We start from the raw sequence: 21,495 nt of genomic DNA, 5'->3' as shown, positions 1-21,495 counted from the left end.
CATGCACGCAAAGATGAGCCTCTGGGTTCATACATACACAGATGGGCATCTGGGTTCATGCATGCACAGATATCCATCTGGGCTCACGCACGCACAGATGCGCATCTGGGTTCAAGCATGCACAGATGCGCATCTAGGTTCAAGCATGCACTGATGGGCGCCTGGGTTCACTAATGCACAGATGGGCATCTACGTTCACTCATTTACAGATGTACAACTGTGTTCACGCATGCAGGGATGCATCTGGGTTCACGCATGCACAGATGTGGATATTGGTACACGCATGCACAGATGTTGATATGGGCTCACGCATGCACAGATGCGCCTCTGGGTTCACACATGCACAGCTGTGCATCTGGGTTCACTAATGCACAGATGGGCACCTACGTTCACTCATATACAGATGTGCAACTGTGTTCATGCATGCACAGATATCCATCTGGGCTCACGCACGCACAGATGCGCATCTGGGTTCATGCACGCAAAGATGAGCCTCTGGGTTCATACATACACAGATGGGCATCTGGGTTCATGCATGCACAGATATCCATCTGGGCTCACGCACGCACAGATGCGCATCTGGGTTCAAGCATGCACAGATGCGCATCTAGGTTCAAGCATGCACTGATGGGCGCCTGGGTTCACTAATGCACAGATGGGCATCTACGTTCACTCATTTACAGATGTACAACTGTGTTCACGCATGCAGGGATGCATCTGGGTTCACGCATACACAGATGTGGATATTGGTACACGCATGCACAGATGTTGATATGGGCTCACGCATGCACAGATGCGCCTCTGGGTTCACACATGCACAGCTGTGCATCTGGGTTCACTAATGCACAGATGGGCACCTACGTTCACTCATATACAGATGTGCAACTGGGTTCATGCATGCACAGATATCCATCTGGGCTCACGCACGCACAGATGCGCATCTGGGTTCATGCACGCAAAGATGAGCCTCTGGGTTCATACATACACAGATGGGCATCTGGGTTCATGCATGCACAGATATCCATCTGGGCTCACGCACAGATGCGCATCTGGGTTCATGCACGCAAAGATGAGCCTCTGGGTTCATACATACACAGATGGGCATCTGGGTTCATGCATGCACAGATATCCATCTGGGCTCACGCACGCACAGATATGCATCTGGGTTCATGCACGCAAAGATGAGCCTCTGGGTTCATACATACACAGATGAGCCTCTGGGTTCACTAATGCACAGATGGGCATCTACGTTCCCTCATGTACAGATGTGCAACTGTGTTCACGCATGCACAGATGTGGATATGGGTTTATGCACGCAAAGATGCGCACCTGGGTTCACACATGTGCATCTGGGTTTACGCATGCATATCTGGGTTCCCTCATGCACAAATGCCATCTGTGTTCACTCATGCGCTTCTGGGTTCACTCCTCCATAGATGCCCATCCCACCTTCCCTGAGGGCATCTTTCAAACGACTTTTGATTTCAAGCAAGGATGGTGCAAGTATTTCCATCACCCTGGGCGAAGAGGCTATTTGTCACCACCCTCACATGGCAAGGATGATATGGATGCTTTTGAGTGAAAACCAGGACAACACTGCTTTATCTGTAAAAAACCTCTTATGCATCCATTTCAAGACCTGGGACCCAAGCCCTCAAAGGTCCCATCAAGAGGTTCTGCTTTTGAGGGCGTTTGGACGTTCATTTAGACTCTGGTGACAACTCGCCTAGCACAGTCCCGCACAGTGGGGCTGATGTACAGAGTGTTTCAATGGTCACCAACCCGCAGACTCTGCAAATCTGGGGGTTTGCGAACGCTAAAACACTATTTGTAACGCACTAAACCCAGTTAACGATTCGAAAAAGTTTTTACAACTCATTGAATATCTTTATGTAAAGTTGTTGCTGCCCTCCAATAATGCCAGGACACTGTTGTTTAGTGGTACGCTGTATTTATTACTTCACTTAACCAGAGAGCGCCGAGCCGGTGCAACCGTGCTCCCGGGACTCGCGCCGTTTCTCCTGAGCTGCGCGCACATCCCAAAGATGGCCGCCGGCACATCGCGTCATGACCGACGTGCAACTGCTAGAACGTAAACACTACATATCTCCCTTTTTCCCAAAACAATGAAACAGATAACTCACAGTCCACCGCTCATATCAAAGTCTTGGAACCAGGCTGGTCTCACCACTGTTCTTCCCCTGCGGGTCAGCCTTGCCGGGGTGGTCACGGTCTCTCTCTCAAGAGTCTCTGCGCTACCTCCCCTATTGTCCATTTCGGTCCGACTCTCCACCGATCTGCTCCTGTTCATCTCTCTCTCCACTCTGGGGCTACCTCCGTTGTCTTGCTCCTCATTGACTTCTTCACTTCCCAAGTCCATCTCTCCATCAGTTTGTCCATCTCTCGCCTCGAGCTCCTCCACACTTTCCAGATCCTGCTCTCCTTGGTTCCACTGTAGTACCTTGTTGCATCTCGCCATGCGGTCCTGAGACCAGACGTTTCCGTCACTCAACAGGGCCGCTCTGTCGTACACCTTCTTCACTTGCAGGGGTTTACTATATTTACTATCTCCTTTCCTTTGCATCGTTGCCAACTTGACTCGCACCCATTCACCTTCCTCCAATCCAGTGTCCTTTACGCTCCTTCGTTTATTATAGTGCTTTGCATAGACGGCCTGTGCCCTTTCCAAGTTCGCCTGAACCAGCGCAGGGGACCACTTGCTCATTATGTTTTTTTCCTTCCATACTCCGTTGTCCTTCGTGAACGGGTCACGTCCCCTTAAGATTTGGAAGGGACTATATCCTGTTCCAGTGAGAGTAATCCTGTATGCCCATATCATTTGCCATATCTCTTTCTCCTAGTCCTTGTTGTTAGATATCGCAGCTTGCACGGATCCCATCACCACACGGTTGAACCGTTCTACCAGTCCATTCCCTGCTGGGTGATAGATCGATGTGTGCTTGGAGAGGATACCATTTCTTTCCATGAAGTTGGTCCATTTGTCTGAGGTGAATTGAGGGCCATTGTCACTCAGAATAGATTTAGGAATGCCCTCTTTCACGAAAGTGTCGCTTAAAAACTTTAATATTGTCTCTGTGTCTATCACTTCTTCTACCTTCATCTCAGGCCACTTCGAGTATCTGTCCACCAGGACACACACGTAATTTTGAATGCCTTGTCTATCCAAGATGGGACCCAATATGTCGATGGACAACTCCTCCCATGGGTTCTGTGGAAGACCAAACCTCCCCAGTGCCGGGCGCAATGGCTTGAGTGTTTTGTCTGCTCCTTGGCACTGTGGGCAGTATCTGACGTACCGTTCCGCTCTTAGGTCCACACCTGCCCACCAGTAGCCTTGCTTGGTCCTTAGATTCATCTTGCCTATTCCCAAGTGGCCTTCATGGAGTATCGCCAGTAGCTTGGGAACTATGTCGGTTGGGGGAATAACCTTGTCCCCCCTGTAAACAAACACTCCTTGATCGTCCACCGATAGCTCTTCCCTGACTTCATAGTACATCCTTAGGCTTCCACTGATGCGCTTCTTCTCGGGCCATCCTTGTATTATGCACAATTTCACCTCCTGCATTGTTGGGTCCGCATTGTATGCTTCCTTCCACTCTTGGTTGCTGACGACCTTCTCTTGGTCATCCGTCAGGGCCACCATCTCTTCTCCGCCTGCCTGGTCATCTTCCCCTGGTTCCATGGCCGCCGCTCTACCCAAGTAATCTGCTACTTTGTTCCGACTGCCAGGGATATACTCCACATCACATCTGAATTCCAATAGCTTTAATGTCATTTTCGAGATCCTGGGGGTGGCACTCGCGTGCCCACTGGATGTCAGAACCTTCACTAAGGGTTTGTAATCTGTCCTTAATTGGAACCTTGTGCCCCACAAGAATTGTCTGAATCTTGTCATTGCCCACACTACAGCTAGCATCTCCTTTTCGATGACGCTGTATTTTCTTTCTGTGTCGCTCAGGGTGCGAGACGCAAAGCTCAGCGTGTCCATTATCCCTTGTCCCCGATCTTGCATCAACACTGCGCCCAAGCCTTTGTCGCTGGCGTCCGTTGTAAGCACCGTCTTTCCCTGGGGATCATATCCTTGCAAGGGTATTGCTCCTGTTACATCTTTCTTTATGTACTCAAATTCCTTTTGTGCTTCCTCTGTCCAGCCAAACACTGAGCTCTCTCTTGTTAACTTCCTCAGGTGGTGCGTCTTTGTTGCGAAGTGCTGCACGAATTTACTATAGTATTCGGCCATTCCTAAGAAGGACCTGACGTCTTCCTTGCTGGTGGGTGGTGGTGCTTCGCAGATCGCCTTCACATTGTCTGCCTTGGGGGTGATCCCTTGCACTCCTATCTCATGCCCCAAGTACGTCACTGTCTCCATGCCTAGGCGGCACTTCTCCCACTCCGCCGTGAGGCCTTTCTCTTCTAGCACTTTTAGCACCTTGGTTAGTTTTGCGTCATGGTCCAGTTTGTCTCGTCCCATCACCAGGATATCATCCTGGAGATATTGGATGCCGTCCATATTCTTAAACAACTGGTGCATCAATTTTCTGAAACACCGCCGCCGCCGAAGCTAGTCCAAACGGCATGCGTCGGAATTGGTAGCACCCGAAGGGGGTAATGAATGAAGTCAACTTCCTGCTCTCTGGGTGTAATGCAATCTGATGGTACGCGGACGTCAAATCGATGGTGGAGTACCACTTGACCCCTCTCGTCTTGGCCAGCATCTCTTCAATCCTTGTCAAGGGAAACTTCTCCACCACGATATTCTTATTTAGCTCGCGTAGGTCCACGCATAGCCTGATCTTCCCATTGGGTTTCATGACCACTACCAGTGGCGCCAGCCACTCAGCACACGTTATTGGTTCAATGATTCCTCTTTTTTCTAATCCTGTACCGCCTCTCTCACTGCCAAGGGTACGTTCCTCACCTTGTGGGACACCGGTGTGGCGTCTGCTCTTAGGACTATTCTGTGTGCAAACTTCTGGAGCTTTCCCACCGTACCTCCGAATACCTTGGGGTACTCTTCCTTCCACCTTTCCAGGTTTGGCCACACCTCCGGCTCGGTGAGGAGGATCTGTTCCTTACCACCCGGGTCCAGTTTGATGCCCAGGTCACCCTGGTCTAGACATCCTAGTACCGATGGTCCCCTTTCAGATATGTACAATTTGCAGTTGGCGGTGCGACCTCTGAACTAGAATTTTAGTGGACGGAATCCCAGCATGGGTATGCGATCTCCGTTGTACGTGACCGGTCTGATGTCCAGTCTCTCCAGGTCTGGGCCCAAGTGTGGTTCAAAGGTTTCTTCCCACACCGCCTTCTGGACTATGGTGTAGGGCGATCCCGTATCTGCCACTATGCTTATCGGCAATCCTCCAATCGTCATATCCAGCACTGGTTTGGTTGATCTCTTGCCGTCTACACTCAATACCTGGTCATAGATGCAGAGCACCGTGTCGACTTCTTCCAGGTCATTCTCCCCCGTGTCCTCCTGTCCTTGGTCGATGTATTTGATCACGCTTCTGGAAGACGTCCTGCGGCACACTTTCTCATAGTGACCTACGATTCCGCAGTACATACATTTGGCGCGAAACGCCGGGCACTTCCTGTCGTGTGCTTCGTGTGCCCAACTTCCGCATCGGTAGCATGTTTTCTTGTTGTTCCCCATCGGCTTCCCTGGTGGTCCTGGGTTACCCTGCCACTTGTTCGGTCCCTTCGGCATGGCGCCCTTGTTTCTGTAGACTTTGCGGGGCTCCTCATCTCCTATTCTGTTCACCATCGGACTCACTGCGGTCTCCCGTTTCGCCGCCTCCGCACACCTTCGCACCATTTCCGCTCTCTTGACCACCACCATCACTTCCTGTAGCGTGACCTCACCGCTAGCCCACAGCTTGTCTTGCACCGCGGTGCTCGTGGTGTGCATCACAATCTGATCCTTGATAAATTTGTCCTGGAAAGTGTGGTACTTGCACGTGGATGCCAACTTTCTTAGCGCTGTCACGTACTCTTCTACTGACTCCCCTGGTTTTTGTTTTCTTTGCTGGAAATTGTATCCGTCGATTGAAACACAAACCACCGGTTTGTAATGTTCATTCAATTCCTCTATTGCATGGGCATACACATCATCGTCCGTACTCCCTCGTTGTTTGGGTATCAGATTCTTGAAGATCCTGAGCCCCTCCGGGCCCAGGTTATGTAATAGTATTCGCCTCTTCCTTTGACTAGAGAACTTCTCCTCATTCTCGTCTTCTAACACCTCAATGAAGTTGTCTATATAGTCTTGCCAGTCCTTCCACTTCATGAGTGGCTCTCCTGGTTTGGTTAAGAATTGCACAGGGGCCGTCGCTGACGCTGTTTGCACACTCATCTTCTCGCGCTTTACTGTGGGTGGGGTGTCGCCTTGACTTTTGGGGCTGCCTGGTGCACTATCTCCCTCTCGCTTCTCTATTTTTTGCTGGGGGATTTCTGTGTCTGCCCCTTCGCCTTCCCCATCGGTCGCCAGTGCTACTGCCCTTGGTTTGTAGGTGTGGTGGGGGTCACGGGCCGTCTGCTCCCTTGCACGTGCTTATGGTGTTTCCCGATGCTCTTAACTGACCCCTTTTTTGTATGCCTGCAGGCTCTGCCGCGCTCTCTGGTGTCCACTTGCCTGAGTGTGGTGTCAGCTCCCAGGTGGGTAACTCCTGTGGTGCTTATGGCTCTTGATTGCAGGTTGTGGCTTCTCAGCAGTCCTGTTTGTTTTTTGTTTTTTTTGTTCAGGTCCTCATCCCGACCTCGTCGCCATTGTAAAGTTATTGCTGCCTCCAATAATGCCAGGACACTGTTGTTTAGTGGTACGCTGTATTTATTACTTCACTTAACCAGAGAGCGCCGAGCCGGTGCAACCGTGCTCCCGGGACTCGCGCCGTTTCTCCTGAGCTGCGCGCTCATCCTAAAGATGGCCGCCGGCACGTCGCGTCATGACGCGACGTGCAACTGCTAGAACGTAAACACTACAGTTTAGAAAATATTAAGGAACTGCTATTTGGAAAAGTAATGTTTAAGGCGTCCCTTCCAAGTACCGGACCATTACGGTATAGAACAAAATCCAGTCTCAAAACAATAATATTTTACCAACAAATTCAAAACTAGTGGTAATTCATTCGCAAATGGGATGGGGTCTCCAGGGCACCCCTTACCCTTTGTGAATGTTGACGTACACTTTATTTTAGAAAAAAGTCTAATTTTCCTTTTTTTTTTTTTTTTACACGCATTCCGTTTTGCATTTAGGAAAACAGGCAGAAAATTGCTTTATTTAAAAGAAGTCACAGGCATGGTGGTCTGTTCACCCCAGCAGGCCACCATGCCGGTGCCCCTAGCCAATCATAGTGGATTTCAATTTGCGACCTACCTCATGCATATTAATGAGGGAGGTAGAACTGAGGCCCAATAAGATTCAGAATTTTGTGAACAAACCAGGGGTGGCTCCCCCGCTAGAGAGCGCAGGAGCGTCACCCCACTTAAATAACCCCAAAAATATGACAAATAAAAAAGTAATTCATTACCATTTTATTTTTTATCCGCCCATCCTGAACAAAGCGTCAGGATGGGGGCGGAGCCACTGCTGAATGACAGCAGCAGAGAGGACGGTGGGCTGATTGTGCCCTTTTCAAAGTGCGCATGTCCCTTGGTCGGCAGCCTTGAGATGGCCAGCCACAAGTGCACCTTAAAACCTCTAACCCAGCTGTCCTGTGTCCTCTGGAGTGGCGAGTGAGGCCACTCCCTCCAATCAGGGCGTTGCTCTCACATCATGAGAGCAGCGCCAGGATTGGTGCCCGCACTGCATCCAGTTCCTGAGAACAGTTCCGGAGCAGAGGGTGTCGGTTCAGGTAAGTTTTTTTAATATAATATTTTGGTGTGCGCGCCTGCACCCCCCCTCCGTAGATGCCAGCCACCACTGAAACCAACCTACTAGTACGTAGGTCGGTCTGCAAAGTTCTTTTCCATTTGCAAAAAGTCGGTGCACAATTTATGATCAAATTTTGCAAATCAGAATTCATGCATCTGGCCCAATAAGTTTAATTTGTTGGCTTTTATATCGAAAGATAATTTTGCATTTTCATGCACACACAAAAATGCAGAGTAAGTTCAATGCTACCAAATTCTGCAGAGAGCTTTTATTTACTCACATAACAGCAAAGCATCCTCCGGCATCACCAGGATGTTCACCCATGCATTACTCACCCAGAAAACAGAACGGGTGGCGCCCGCTCCCGGTCCCCGCAGTAAAACTGTAAAGAGTTGATCTCAGCCCGGGCGCCTCGAAGGATGAACTTTGGGTCAGGAGGCAGCAGCGCCATCTGCGCTGGAACAAATTAAAAAGTATTAAGACATTTAATGTGTGCAATCGGTGGTATTGATGATAGTGAAATATGCAGCGACTTAGAAATCTGAAACTGAGCCTTATATTCTGTTACAAAGTATAATCGTAGTCAGGAGGTAAATCCAAGTAGAGGTTTATTGTAAGTTACAAGATGATAGTTGTAGGTTACAAGCTGATTGATGGTTGGTTCAAGATCATTACATAGCTAGTTCATGGCCCCACCAGGAGCTGCATCTTCACAGCTCAGCCCACTCTCTCCAACAGTCACTCCTCCAGTCCACCAGGCACACCAACATTCCACCCTGTCATCAGGCATTCTAAGGTTCCATACATACACACAAGCATACTGGCTGAGCAGCTGTAAATGCAAGCACAACATATTCCTCGAAGTTTAAACCGCAATATCAAAATAGTGTTCAGAAATTAAGTAAACCTCATAACACACACTTTGGGTCTTGTTCCCAAAAAAAACAAAGTACATTTGTGATTTCCATTCGCGCTTCAAGAAACTCACTTTTTTATGGTATTCATCAGTCGTAGATTTCCAGACATACTACTAGGAAAGTCGTGTGACTTTTTTCGGGCAGAATTCTACATACATTAGAATTCCACTTTGGGGCAAAGCTGCACCCCTTCAAAAATGCATTTTCGGATTTTGGAGAAACACATTCCTCATACAAAGCCACAAATGTGGGCCTTTCCATCTAGGAAATGGGCTTAAAACTTTCTTTGCTTAGCGTACATTCCTGATGTTTTCCGAGGTAGGAAAGGGTTGAACGGAAGTTTGTTAACGGTCACAAACTAACATCCATTGCAATAGTGACACACTTGAATGGTAAACTTTGCTTGCATCACCCACTCCACATATATTTCATGGGATTTAATAATGTATAGTATTAAATTGATGTAATTAATATTGCAAGCGAGTAAATGGATTTAAGACTGCTAGGTCGCCATTTGTGAATGCACAATAGTCGCAAATCTGGTTGTTCTCAATCAATAATAACTTTTAAACAAGCATTGGCATAGCCAATGGGTCTCGCCTTTCGGCCCTCATAAGTGTTCTGCCAGATATTATTTGAGTTGGAGACATTCACTACTCATATCCCTTAGCACCGGGGACTTGCCACTACGGCCGTTATGTATTACCTATGTAAATGCATTCCAAAGTGGTATTGTTCTTTTACTTCACTGCTGACAACCCTGCCTAATGCACTGATGGGATCACTGTCACAGTCTTGGATGGACTCTCATCTCTTACAGTAGCTTGGGATAATTTTCATTAAACATAAGTCGCTTTGACTACTGAAAAGGTTGGAAACCCCTGGACTAATTAAAGAATAATCCATATTTAGGAACACCTTTTAAGGTCCCCACATGTTCTTCAAAATTATTGCTCGTAAAACAAGGTTCTTGGAATAAAGAGCTTGAACATTTCTGCACTTGCGTTCTGGTGATGCAGACACCATGTTGTCGGTAGCAGAAATCAGGCCACTTCAAGCCAAGTCACGCCCACGCTGGCTGCCTTTAGCACCTCTCCAGAGCACTGGTTCAGATGTTTTCTGGAGCGCCGACATACGCTTTCAAATCGCAGTACTTCACAGACTGCCATTTAGCGTCCAAGGAACATGGGGTCGCAGTTGGACAGCTGGAGCTACAGAACCCTGCTTCCGCACTAAAGGCCAGGTGTAGGAGCCCAAATACCGGTCGGTAACGGCCGATTTCGGCCATTACCGACCGGTATTTGGGTATTGTAATGTAGGGGGCTAGAAAATTACAGAATCGGTATATTTACCGATTCGGTAAATTTACCGATTTGGTAATATACCGAATCGATAAATAGACCGATTCTGTAATTCAATATGTAGGTGGCTCAGTTTACAGTGCCACAGGCCCTTAGAAATTCGTTATTTACCACCCAATACTATTGGGTGGTAAATTTCTGTGTACATGCACATCTGTGCATGTACACCTGTGCCATGTGGCACACATACATGCCCTAAGGGCATGTATGTGTGGTACACATACATGCCCTTAGGGCATGTATGTGTGCCACATGGCACACAAGCCAGAAACAGGGGTGCAACAGGGTGTCAAAGTGACACCCTGTCCCCCTTGGAAATTCGGTATTTTTACCGATTTGGTAATTACCAAATCTGTATTTGCTATTGATTCCTATGGGCTTCAAGGCCCATAGGAATCAATGGCAAATACTGAATCGGTAATTACCGAATCTTACCGATTCGGTATTTTTACAGATTTTTTTTCCTACATAGCAATTACCGATTAGTAAATCCTACATAGCAATTACCGATTAGTAAATACCGAATCGGTAAAATTCGGTATTTACCATTCGGTAATTTGCTATTACCTACATCTAGCCCTAAGAGTGCTCCTAGTTAGGAAATCTATTCATTTCACTCCTACACCTGGGAAAGGATGTGGCTTAACGGCCACAGCGGCCGAATTTACAGCCGGAGAACCAGGTTTGAGTCTGGAGGGAGGCTCAAGCATCTTGTGATTCTGGGCAAGTCACTTAATCTCATGGGGCCTAAAAAAAAGTATGTACCCCCCTGTAATGCAACTGGTGCTCATGTAAAGCGCTCCGATACGTTTGGGTCGAGTTAGCGCTATATAAAACTGCAAAAAAACTGCCCAGTAATGGCCTCTGAGGCAGAGACCAACCCTCCCCTTGTTCTCCCTCTAGGGATCTGGCACTGCAGCACGCCACATACATCCCAGAGAAGTAACCTATAGGCTCAAAAAGATGCCACCTGCCTAGAAGCCCCCGTCTGCGCTTGGTGATTCCACCAACCACAGTCCTGCTATAGGTAGCGCATGATAGCTGAAGCTTCTTAGTGCGAAAGGACCAACGAAAGACATGCAGTGGTGATGAGACTTTAGTTCCACTCGGCATAGCTGGTAGGTTTGCATCGTCCATTCACTCAGTTTCACTAGAGCCCGGCTCTACGTCTGCACGGACTCTGCGTAACAGAAGCTGCCGACTCTAATGGGCCGGCATCAAGTGTCCTTTTAGTGCGCACTTAACATGTGTTTATTTATGTAAGACAGAACACCTGAAATCACCTGATTATCAGGATCCTACTGCAAGAGCAAGATCAAAGTCATGGCATGCTCGAAATGGTCACACGCTTCACGCCGTGTGTGCGGGACGGGCATTAGGAACACGTCGGCGCCAGTGCAGATTGCTTTGACAATATAGGTCTTTAAGAAAAACAACTCAAAGCAGACAATGCTAGGAAATCCAGACTGCCCGGCCATAGCATGGAAAGTGAGCTACGCGGAGACCCCTTGCGCACACACCGTCGGGTCCTACTTCCACCTCTGCGCCGCTTGGCAGCTGAGAGAAAACACAGGGCGACCTGCGTTGGCCACACAAACAAAACACACAATGCCTCGCTGCAAAAACACAATATAAGACATGAAAACAACCTTTGACCCGTCACTGTCAGCCATGGTGCACAGTTTGAGCTGCACTGCATTAAAATAATCATAACACTACCCTGCCACAGATAATCATAACACTCCCCTGCCACAGAGGCCACATTAACAAGACCGGGAGCGAGCAGCAGCTGCGGCAGAAGTGTCATGTGACACAGCATGGCCTGATGGAGTGGGAGGGAGGAGTGCAGTCCTAGGGAGCTCAGGAGCGAGCAGCAGCCAGCTGGCAGCCTGTGCGCCCCTGCTCGCTCCCGAGACCCATAGGCTCTGGGAGGAAACATTTCAAGATAAGGCGGGACATACACAAGCTTTTGGCCATTTGCGTGCTTCCATTAGTGGAAGCCTTACGCAAATGGCCAATCAAATGCGTGCCCGGAAAAAAAAAACATGAGGAAAAGATGTGTTACATGTAAGCCCTTACTAGAAGCCTCGCAGAGCAGCGCATGGGCGCTGCCTCAGGTGAGACCTAAAAAGGACAAAGCTGTGTGACTTATGTCCTTTGCTTTTCGGCCTCGCCCATCAGACATCACAAGCTGTCTGCCGGCAACAATACCTATAGTTAGCTTACAGACAGGGACATCTTAAGAATTTTGGGGGCCCGGGGCTAAACATTTTCGGGCCCCTGTTCTGAACGGCTTTAATTTATGATCCAGTTTCAGCTCGTTTATACCCTCTTTGGCCAAGTCACTGGCAGTGCGCTGGCACACTTGTCCAAATTCTAAATGTGCGTTTTCAATATTGTATCACAGCAGCAGCTCACTAATATTACTGCAAATAATATCTGCAAAACCCTCCCATTTTTCGCATGCGAGGTCCTGTTTTGATCTAAAAGAAACATTTTTGTGGATGTTGCATGGAACATCACTTTGCAAAATGCCTGTAATGGACTCTCAGACATCATCCTTGATAAAAAATAAATTAAAGGAAAACGATATTCAAGACAATCTGCTTAAGAATCATTCAAGGTCATCAGGGAAGACTCTGCAAAACAGAACTGGCTCTATCAGGGGGTCCCTTGAAAGGCTAGGGCCTTGGGCAAGAGCCCACTTTGCCTATGCCTTAAAACGTCTCTGTTTACAGGGACTTACAGACGCCTATTGCTTACCTTTGGTGGCTTGTCACTCTCCTTTGCTTGGATTCTATTGTTAGCTTGTGTGGACTTCACTTCCTCTTCTTGGGTTTGTCCCTCCCCTGGAGCATGGACGCATTACTTGTGTCCTTCCGCTGGTCAATTTTGAAGCACTATTTTTTTTTTTATCTTTCGCTAACCACTCCATGAAAGTGCATGTGTTTTCCAGCTGTCTCCCTTATACACAGCGTCCCCTCACTACAGTGTGCTTCCTGTTGGTCTCTCTCGCCTGTGATTCTTCTCCAGCGCCCTCCGTCTATTTCCCGAGTGTTGCTTTTTCGCTCTATATTCTCCCCCAAAAGTTCTGTATTAGTTTGCTAGCCTGTGTGACCCCCCCCCTGCGATCCACATTCCTCGCTCTCCTGTATTGCATCCCTCCTGCTGTCCATATTGCTTCCTCCATCTGCGCCTTTAGTGTTGCTTCCCCGCACCTCAAATAAAAGAAAAAATGCTTTTGCGCTACTTTTGAAAAATGCTTTATCAATACGACTTGGATTGGTAAATAGGTAAAAAAAAGCGCAATTGTCGTTTTGTAGGCTCATGAATGCATGTTGCACGTACCTACAAAATGAAGCAGGCATCTGTATCATAGCTCCTTTTTTGTGCTTTGTTTACTCTTTAGCCATACTACACAGCATCAGGGATGCTATACAGCATCACAAAAAAAAGCACTGGCAAAGCCAATAGATCCCAAACTGGGCCGGACTGGCCGTAGTGGGCACTGGGCATTTCCCCAGTAGGCCACCATGGTGGGGGCGGTTTTGGGCCCCTGGGGGATTGTTTTTGTTACAGGGCCATTTTTGCAGCATAGCTGCAATATCGGCCCCTGGAACAAAATCGTCCGAAACCGGCCCTGGTAAACAGATCCGTTGCACCCCCAACCCCCCCGAGGGGGGCCAGTCAAGCACTTTGCCAGGGCCGGCTTTGGTTCCCAGTCCGCCCTTGATCCCAAAGGAGGGACCTATTGACTTTGCCAATGCTTGTGAGACTATGAATACAGTACCACCAACACAGAGAACTTAACAGGGGCCGTATTACGTATTGTCATTGTTTGAGCCCAGTGCACCTTTTTATAGAAGCGCTGAATTCGCGCTGCCCTGGGCAGCGCATTCATGTGAAAACGCGGAGCAACTGCTCAATCAATCAATCAATCATTCCATTTGTATAGCGCACTACTCACCCGGGAGGGTCTCAAGGCGCTTGGGGGAAGGGGTATGCTACTGCACGAACAGCCAGGTCTTGAGTTTTTTCCTGAAGGCGAGATGGTCCTGGGTCAGCCGAAGGTGGATGGGGAGGGAGTTCCATGTCTTGGCAGCCAGGTAAGAGAAGGATCTTCCTCCGGCGGTGGCTCTTCGGATGCGTGGTACGGCTGCGAGGGCGAGGCTGGTGGACCGTAGCTGGCGGGTGGGCGTGTAGAAGGTCAGGCGGTCGTTGAGGTACTTGGGGCCCAGGTCGTGGAGAGACTTGTGTGCGTGGGTGAGGAGCCGGAACGTGATCCTCTTGTCGACGGGGAGCCAGTGCAGGTTCCTCAGATGGCTGGAGATGTGGCTGCGTCGGGGGACATCCAGGATGAGTCGGGCGGAGGCGTGCTATGTGTTTTCACAGTGCAGGCGGCACCCCCTGCACTTTTAGAGGGGAATAGAGATGCCATTGCAGGCGGTTGCAGTCAGTGACTGCACTTGGCTTCAAAGGGTGTCTGGGGGGTCCCTTTACCCCCTGCAGAGGGCTGCTCTCAGGAGGCGCACTGATAGTGCGCCACCTTTTAAACGGTGCACTGTCAATGCGCCTCCTGAGGGCTTCTTTGCCTCTGCACCCACGTCTGTAACATGGCACAGGCGCAGAGACAAAGGTATGCCCTTATTTGCATAGGGCACACCCCTATGCAAATGAGGGAACACCCTCTGAGGGTAACGCTGACGCTTTAAGTGCACCAGCACTATCTGTATTAGTGAAGGGGACGCACAAGTGTTCTATAATACTAAAGTGCCCCGGGGAGAAGCAAAGCAGGTGCAAACGACCGGGACCCTTATTGTAATACAGCCCAAGGAGGGTACAGGAAGTACACAGCTGCTGCGACAGGTATGCATTGAAAGGAAAACATGTATACCAGAAGAGGAAGGCAAGGATACGCTGAACGATACAGGGAGGCGTGTGCATGGATCCCAGAACAGGAAGGCTCGGATACGCTGAATGATACAGGGAGGCGTGTGCATGAATCCCAGAACAGGAAGGCACGGACACACTGAATGATACACGGAGGCGTGAGAATGGATCCCAGAACAGGAAGACGCGGATAGGCTGACGGATATAGGGAGGCATGTATACCAGAACAGGAAGTCCCGGATACGCTGAATGATACAGGGAGACGTGAGCATAGATACCAGAACAGGAAGGCACGGACATGCTGAATGATACAGGGAGGCGGGAGCATAGATCCCAGAAGAGGAAGACACGGATAGGCTGAATGATACAGGGAGGCGGGAGCATGGATCCCAGAACAGGAAGGCACAGATGCGCTGAATGATACAGGGAGGCGGGAGCATGGATCCCAGAACAGGAAGGCACAGACACAAAAGTAGTGTCCTGTGGGCTTCACTATTCTACCAGTCTCCAACAAGCAGCGCCACATCTTAAACATCACAACTCATCTCACTACCTCGTAGCTCTAACCGCCATGGCACCCAGCATGACCTCAATCAACTGGTATAGAAGATCTCTGCTGGTGATGGTGGACATGTGAGGCAAAGGCCATGTTTCGTCACCATCTCGTCCAGGCTGTGCTTCCCCTTGTTGTCCAATGGCTGTTTGATAAACATTTTGCACAAGTAGAGGGAGCCCACAGCAGCCTGAGAAGTTTGGACTCTATGTTGAGTGGGTATTTGGTTCTTCTTGGACATCTATCTCTCCCATGCTGGAATAAAGGTGGAAGTTGTACTTCTGGTCCTGATTCTTGTCTGCCTGCTTAGAGTGCTGCCCCGGTGAGGCCCTCGTTGACCGAAAGGACACTAGAGGAGAAACATCTCGATCACCAAAGTCCCAGCCGCCAACTTAAGAACACTCCTCCTGGAATGGATAAGAGCTGTTCAACCACAACACGGAGCAGACCCCTCAAAATCAGTGACCCAGCATGGTGGGTGCATCCGCCTGAACCAATGAGCAACACTTTATTAAACCAACCAATGAGCAACCCTTATTAGACCAATCAATTAGCAACCCTTTTTTAAACCAAGGACTTTCAGTCAGTTGGGGTTTCACTGGTTTACCACCCAAACTGTCACTACCTAGTTCTTCATATGATTTTTCTAATATTCTGGCTAGTTCTTGTGGTTGCTCAGTTACATCAAATTCTCTTAGTTTTTGGCAGATTGCCACGGATGCTGCTTCACCTTTAACCACTTCAGCGCTAATGACAAGGGTAACTCGTCATGGACTTTCCATTGATTTCAATGGAAAGTCAATGGAGCTCGTCGAGGACCCTTAGCAGCCAAGTGGTTAATATTGGCTAATATTATTGTTAAGACCTGTTTGAAGTCTTTCAGTAATTTCATACCTGGATTTAAAGCAGGCTCTGCCCCGTATTCATTTTGAATCTGTTTCAGGACGTCAGGTATTATCGCCATAGACGGAACACCATGTGTTTTTGTGTAGATTGCAGCAAAGACTGTACCCCAAGCATCGCAGTCCTCCAGGTGTGGTGCGATCCCCATTAGTAAACAGATTGTTAGAATTCTGTGTTTCTCATGACGGATAGTATCCGGAAATACTGCCTCGATTTGAGTAATTTTTTGAGCTATCCAGAATGGAATTTGTTCCCGATTTGCGGGTGATTTCCCAATGACTGATTGTATAGTCTGTGGTGTAATTTTATTTGTGTTCACCTGGTAAGGGGTGTGTTGCGGAATCCTTATAGGAGGTTGGACTGTTAAGAGTCCACATGACATATTGAACCAATTGTCTATGAATTTTGATTAGTTGTTTAGTTGACCTAATAGTTCCACATCTGACATTTCTTCAATGGCAGGATGTGATGTATAGCTGGCTAATACCGGCCCTGTTGCTCCTGGTCTACCTAGTGGACCGAGCCTGGTAATGTGATTTTGATGTTGTAGGGCGCCTTTAAGCCAGAGCGCATGCTCTTGGTATGTTAATGGAATTTCAGCATCCTCGAAAGGAGTGTATTCCGTTGGAGGTTCCTCTTCCTTGTAGAAGTGAAACACATGTGTTACTGGATTTGCTTCAGGGAAGATAATCCATGAATAGAATACCTCTGTCTGACGATATTAGTGTGCCTCAATTACAAAAATGTCCCTACCACCTCTTGATGATAGGCCATTTGTTATAAGTTTTATAGGGATGGTTTTCCTTAAATTTTCCGGGATGGTTATGGCATCAGCGTCGGCTTCGTTAAAGCCTGTAACCTCAAAACCTGCTACGGCTGGATCAGTTACAGCTCCACCGGTTTCGGGGTCACTCATTTTGTTGACTGAAAGTTTGTAGAGCAAGTTTTCAAGGAAACAAAGATAAGGTGCACAATATTTTGGAACACTGTATCCTTCAACGTTGAACAAACCAAAAAACGAATACATAGGATTTGCGCCCTACTCAGTTATGACGGATATTTTATCCTTTCACCCACTCCAGACATCTATTGGAGTATTTTACGGGAAAAAGGGGTCGCTGAGAAAAGCACGACTGAGTTACTTTAGTATCTAGCGTTAAATTAGTGCCTTACCAAACGTTGGGCACCATGTGGTGTAGTTCCTATATTCCCAATAGGCTCTACACATTAGAATAATATATCCTATAGATTAGACGTAGGACTGAGGTCGACTATGTCTCTATCGAATATGTTAAACTTTATAGTAAGTGCCAGCTAGCTCAGAGGTCACTAGAAACTTTCTCGAATAAACAAGAAGGGATTATTTTCTGATAACCGCATAAAAATGACAACTTTGTTTGCCAAGAATAAGAAATATATCTCAAGAGTCGCGGAAACACTAGATAAGTATTTCACTCAGTCAATCGTGCATGCTTCCTTTCTAGAGTTGCAGAGAAATAGAGAGACGGGCGTTTTCAATAAAAGGTTTATTGAACAGTCTTCTTTCTCATACAAGAAAAGTGAACGGCTACAATCGTAATGCAGACTGCAAAGTATAAAGCGTACAGCGAGAACAATATTATAAGATAATACTGTAAGAGCATTGTATGGTTTCTAAACCATATAAAAATACATACATAAATAACAATGACTAAAAATACTCAACTGGTGCTTCTAAAACACACCTACCCCAATGTACCTAACCTAAGTCTAGTACGCGGGAAGAAGTAAGTATTGTGTAGCATAGGTTTAGTTTTCTTTGCCAAGAATCTATCCAAGATTTCTCTAGGTTCTGATCAGCTCCTTACCTTAGTTAGAATGAAGGAGGTCTGATATCTCTGTCTCGGGACTCGATTTCCCAACACCCCGCAAGGGGAGCTAGGAAGCACTGAAGTACAGTCTCAGAGGTCAGATAGTAAATAGAATCAACAATGTTGATGACGATCAATAGGTTGATCTTAGAGCTCCTTTCTCCTAGTGCAAGTGAGTTCTCATTGTAGTGATGCTTTCCTTCTCTTGTCTGCAGTGTCTCATGTTGCAATTGCCTGATCTTGTCTGTTTCTAAGATGGCTCCCGATGGCGCCTAGGGAATGAGCTGAGTGGGTAGCAGGATCTCCATGGTCCTTTAGCCCTCATGCCTGCTGTAAGAGATGGTCACAGGTTTCTGTGAATTCTGCTGATTTCACTCCAGAGCACTCCTCCAGTGATATGGCCTTGCCCTCTCGATTTCAGAGCATCCTAACAGAGGACATACACGTTGGTTCAACGCATTCCCCTTGTCACCAACGTGTTTAGTGTGTACGCTGTTCCCACCTCAGTTGTCATCCTGTAGTTTCACTTCTTCTCTCCCTAGAGGGTAGCAACAGGTTCAGCTGCGTAACTATCATTAGTGAATGAGGTGCAGTGGCGCCAGGGCCCAGCCATATGAAGGATCTACTGTACTACCATTCGGGTTCTTTGATGCCATAAGCTGGCATGCAGGGAACCTACTTTCCTTGCTTTTATTGTGTCTTATGGCACCCCTGCTATGCCCCAGAGGGGGCCAGTGGCAGCAGTACAACTTCCTACCCTCAGATTGGTATTTCCATTAAGAGTCATTAGGGACATGGGTCAGTTGGATAAGGAGATGTAAGAGCAATAGGACAACCCGACATCTCGCTTGATGATAGTCTTAAAGGAGCCTTGACCGCCATGCCTCAAATCACCCGCTGATGACGAAGAGATCACACTAAGGTTTCAGAGAATTCCAAGGATGGAAGAGATGGGATACAGTCTGTTGGATGGTACATTCCACAGGTGCATGCCTGAGCTCTTTCTTCTGTTAGGCTTGTTAGTGCACAGTGATGGAATCTGCTGCCTCGTGGCATCTACCATCCCCCCTTGATATTAGAACCCCTCTCTACATCTTACAAAATCTGACTGTACCTCTAAAAATCCTGATATTTACTGCCCCGCTGCACACCTTGTCTAAAACTCCCCACCCTGGTCTGTGCACTCTTAACCTTTTCTAGATACACAACTAATGCCCCAGTTTAGTTTTCGGTTTTTACTGCTTTTTTACACTGTAATGCAGACAGAAAGCAATCCATTTCTTTGTCTCTAGTTATTTTTAACAAGCACTGGCGTTGCCAATAGGTTTCGCATTTTGGAAAGTTGGAGCTATTGGTTTTGTAAATGACATTTTATATTTATAAATCGTTATTGGCATTGTCAATAACAATATATAAATATAAAATGTAATTTACAAAACCAATAGCTCCAACTTTCCAAATGCGAAACCGATTGGCAACGCCAGTGCTTGTCTTTTCTATGCAGTTAAAATTCTAGACGAACCCTTGAAACGTTCTGTACGAGAACCAGTAGGGGAGACGGATTTTTAGACACATACTCATGTTTTTTTTAATTCATGATAGTAATCCAGTTTACTTGTTCCAATCACTGGCAAAGCCGATGGGTGTATCTACCGTTTGGAGTCCTACCTAAACGATTTAAAGCCTACAGCGGGGATAAAAAAATGTTTCTGTATACAACGTGTTCATGAGACATAGATGTAATGTTTTTGGTATACATTGGAGATGTAAAACACTCCCATGTACATTGCAGCGCGAGCTCGCCATAGGAAGCAGGATTTTCCACCAGAATTATTCTGAGCAAATCACTTAATCTCCATTTGCCTAAAAAAATGAATGTGACCTCGTGTAATGTAACAGGCGCTCATGCACCCAATACCATTGGCTCGAGTTTGACTTATATTAAAGTGCACAAATAAAAACATATAAACTCCTGTGACGTGCTCAAGACCACGGTGCCGTGAGAAAGCCGACTTTCATTATCACTCCAGCGGCTATTCCGTTTACCACCACAAGGAGGTGTTCAGGCGCCCGGGGTCAGGTCAGGCTGGCCCTGAGAACCACTGGTAATCGCAGCATAGGAGATGTGCAAATGTGAAACCAAACAGACGGGGTGGGGGAGTCGAGCTGCAGAAACATTTCACGTGAGTGCTATAATGGCTTAGAATACAGGGGCATCTGCGAGCGGCTGCGGGAGCCACAGACAAGGGGCATGTGTTCGGCTGTAGTTCACATGCATGGGAGTCCTCGGCGTCCCTAGGTACTTACTGTGAAGAGAGGCTGGCTCGCAGTGAAGAAAGGGAAAAGGCACACGAAGGCTGCAAGAAGGAAAGGGAAAAAAAGGGAGGAAACCAAAGGAACAAAAAAAAACCTTCGAAAAGAAAGAAAGAAAGAATCTTCAAAAGAGCTCCGGCATGTTGTGTCTTGCGTGCTACATTACGTACTGGTGAAAACAGGAGTTGTTAACTGATTCTTTGTTTAATTTGAAGTACATTTTATTTATGTCTAAGCTTCGCCTTTGTGTCCATGTAAAGGCAAATGGCCTCACAATGCTGGCAAGTGGCCGGAGGGAAGCCGGATGGGGGCGGGAGAGCCTGGTGGGGGGGCGGGAATGCGAGTGAGGGGAGAAGTGTGGCAGGCGGATTAGGGAGATGCGCGTGCTTGTGTGGTCACGTGACCCGCTTTTGTGGTCACGTGACCCTCACATGCACTGTGGAAAAACTGCAGTGGTTTGACGAGTCGATCGAGCCCTTGAATTTTCGCCTATTACATTCGCAAGCGAATGATAATAGGCGAAACCTAAAAACGGAAAAAGCTGGGTATAGCTATTCTTTCAGTGCGGTCATTCATGACCTCCAGGCCAACAGATGTGCAGATGGACAGCAGGTGGAGTTATTAAAAGGGGCGAGATTTCTGCATAAAGGTTAAATAGCTGCAGATATGCTTATTTGCTTTTATTACAAGGCTAGTGGCTTCAGGTTAGCATGTTTCTGTATCACATCTGGCTTTTATGTCATTAAAACCCAAATGCATCTAATGTGAGCGCAGTGCAAGCCGTCAAGCTCTGGGACTCACCACCAACAAGATC

At 47.6% G+C, this 21,495-nt stretch overlaps 1 protein-coding gene across 4 annotated transcripts in view; it reads right to left on the bottom strand.

Annotated features, from left to right (window-relative positions):
• GNB1L (G protein subunit beta 1 like) overlaps positions 1-21,495 on the bottom strand; it is a 501,997-nt gene that overhangs the window by 272,384 nt on the left and 208,118 nt on the right. For 2 of the 4 annotated variants that reach the window (XM_078667934.1, XM_078667935.1), the window contains one exon: positions 8,230-8,350. In XM_078667934.1, coding sequence (XP_078524060.1) covers positions 8,230-8,345 — 116 coding nt within the window. In that variant the 5' untranslated portion in view covers positions 8,346-8,350. The remainder of the gene's footprint in view (positions 1-8,229; positions 8,351-21,495) is intronic. The other 2 variants (XM_078667937.1, XM_078667936.1) reach the window with 1 other exon arrangement.

The sequence above is a fragment of the Lissotriton helveticus genome, chromosome 11 (genome assembly GCF_964261635.1).
Source record: "Lissotriton helveticus chromosome 11, aLisHel1.1, whole genome shotgun sequence".
NCBI lineage: Eukaryota > Metazoa > Chordata > Amphibia > Caudata > Salamandridae > Lissotriton > Lissotriton helveticus.
This window is presented reverse-complemented; position numbering and strand designations above follow the sequence as displayed.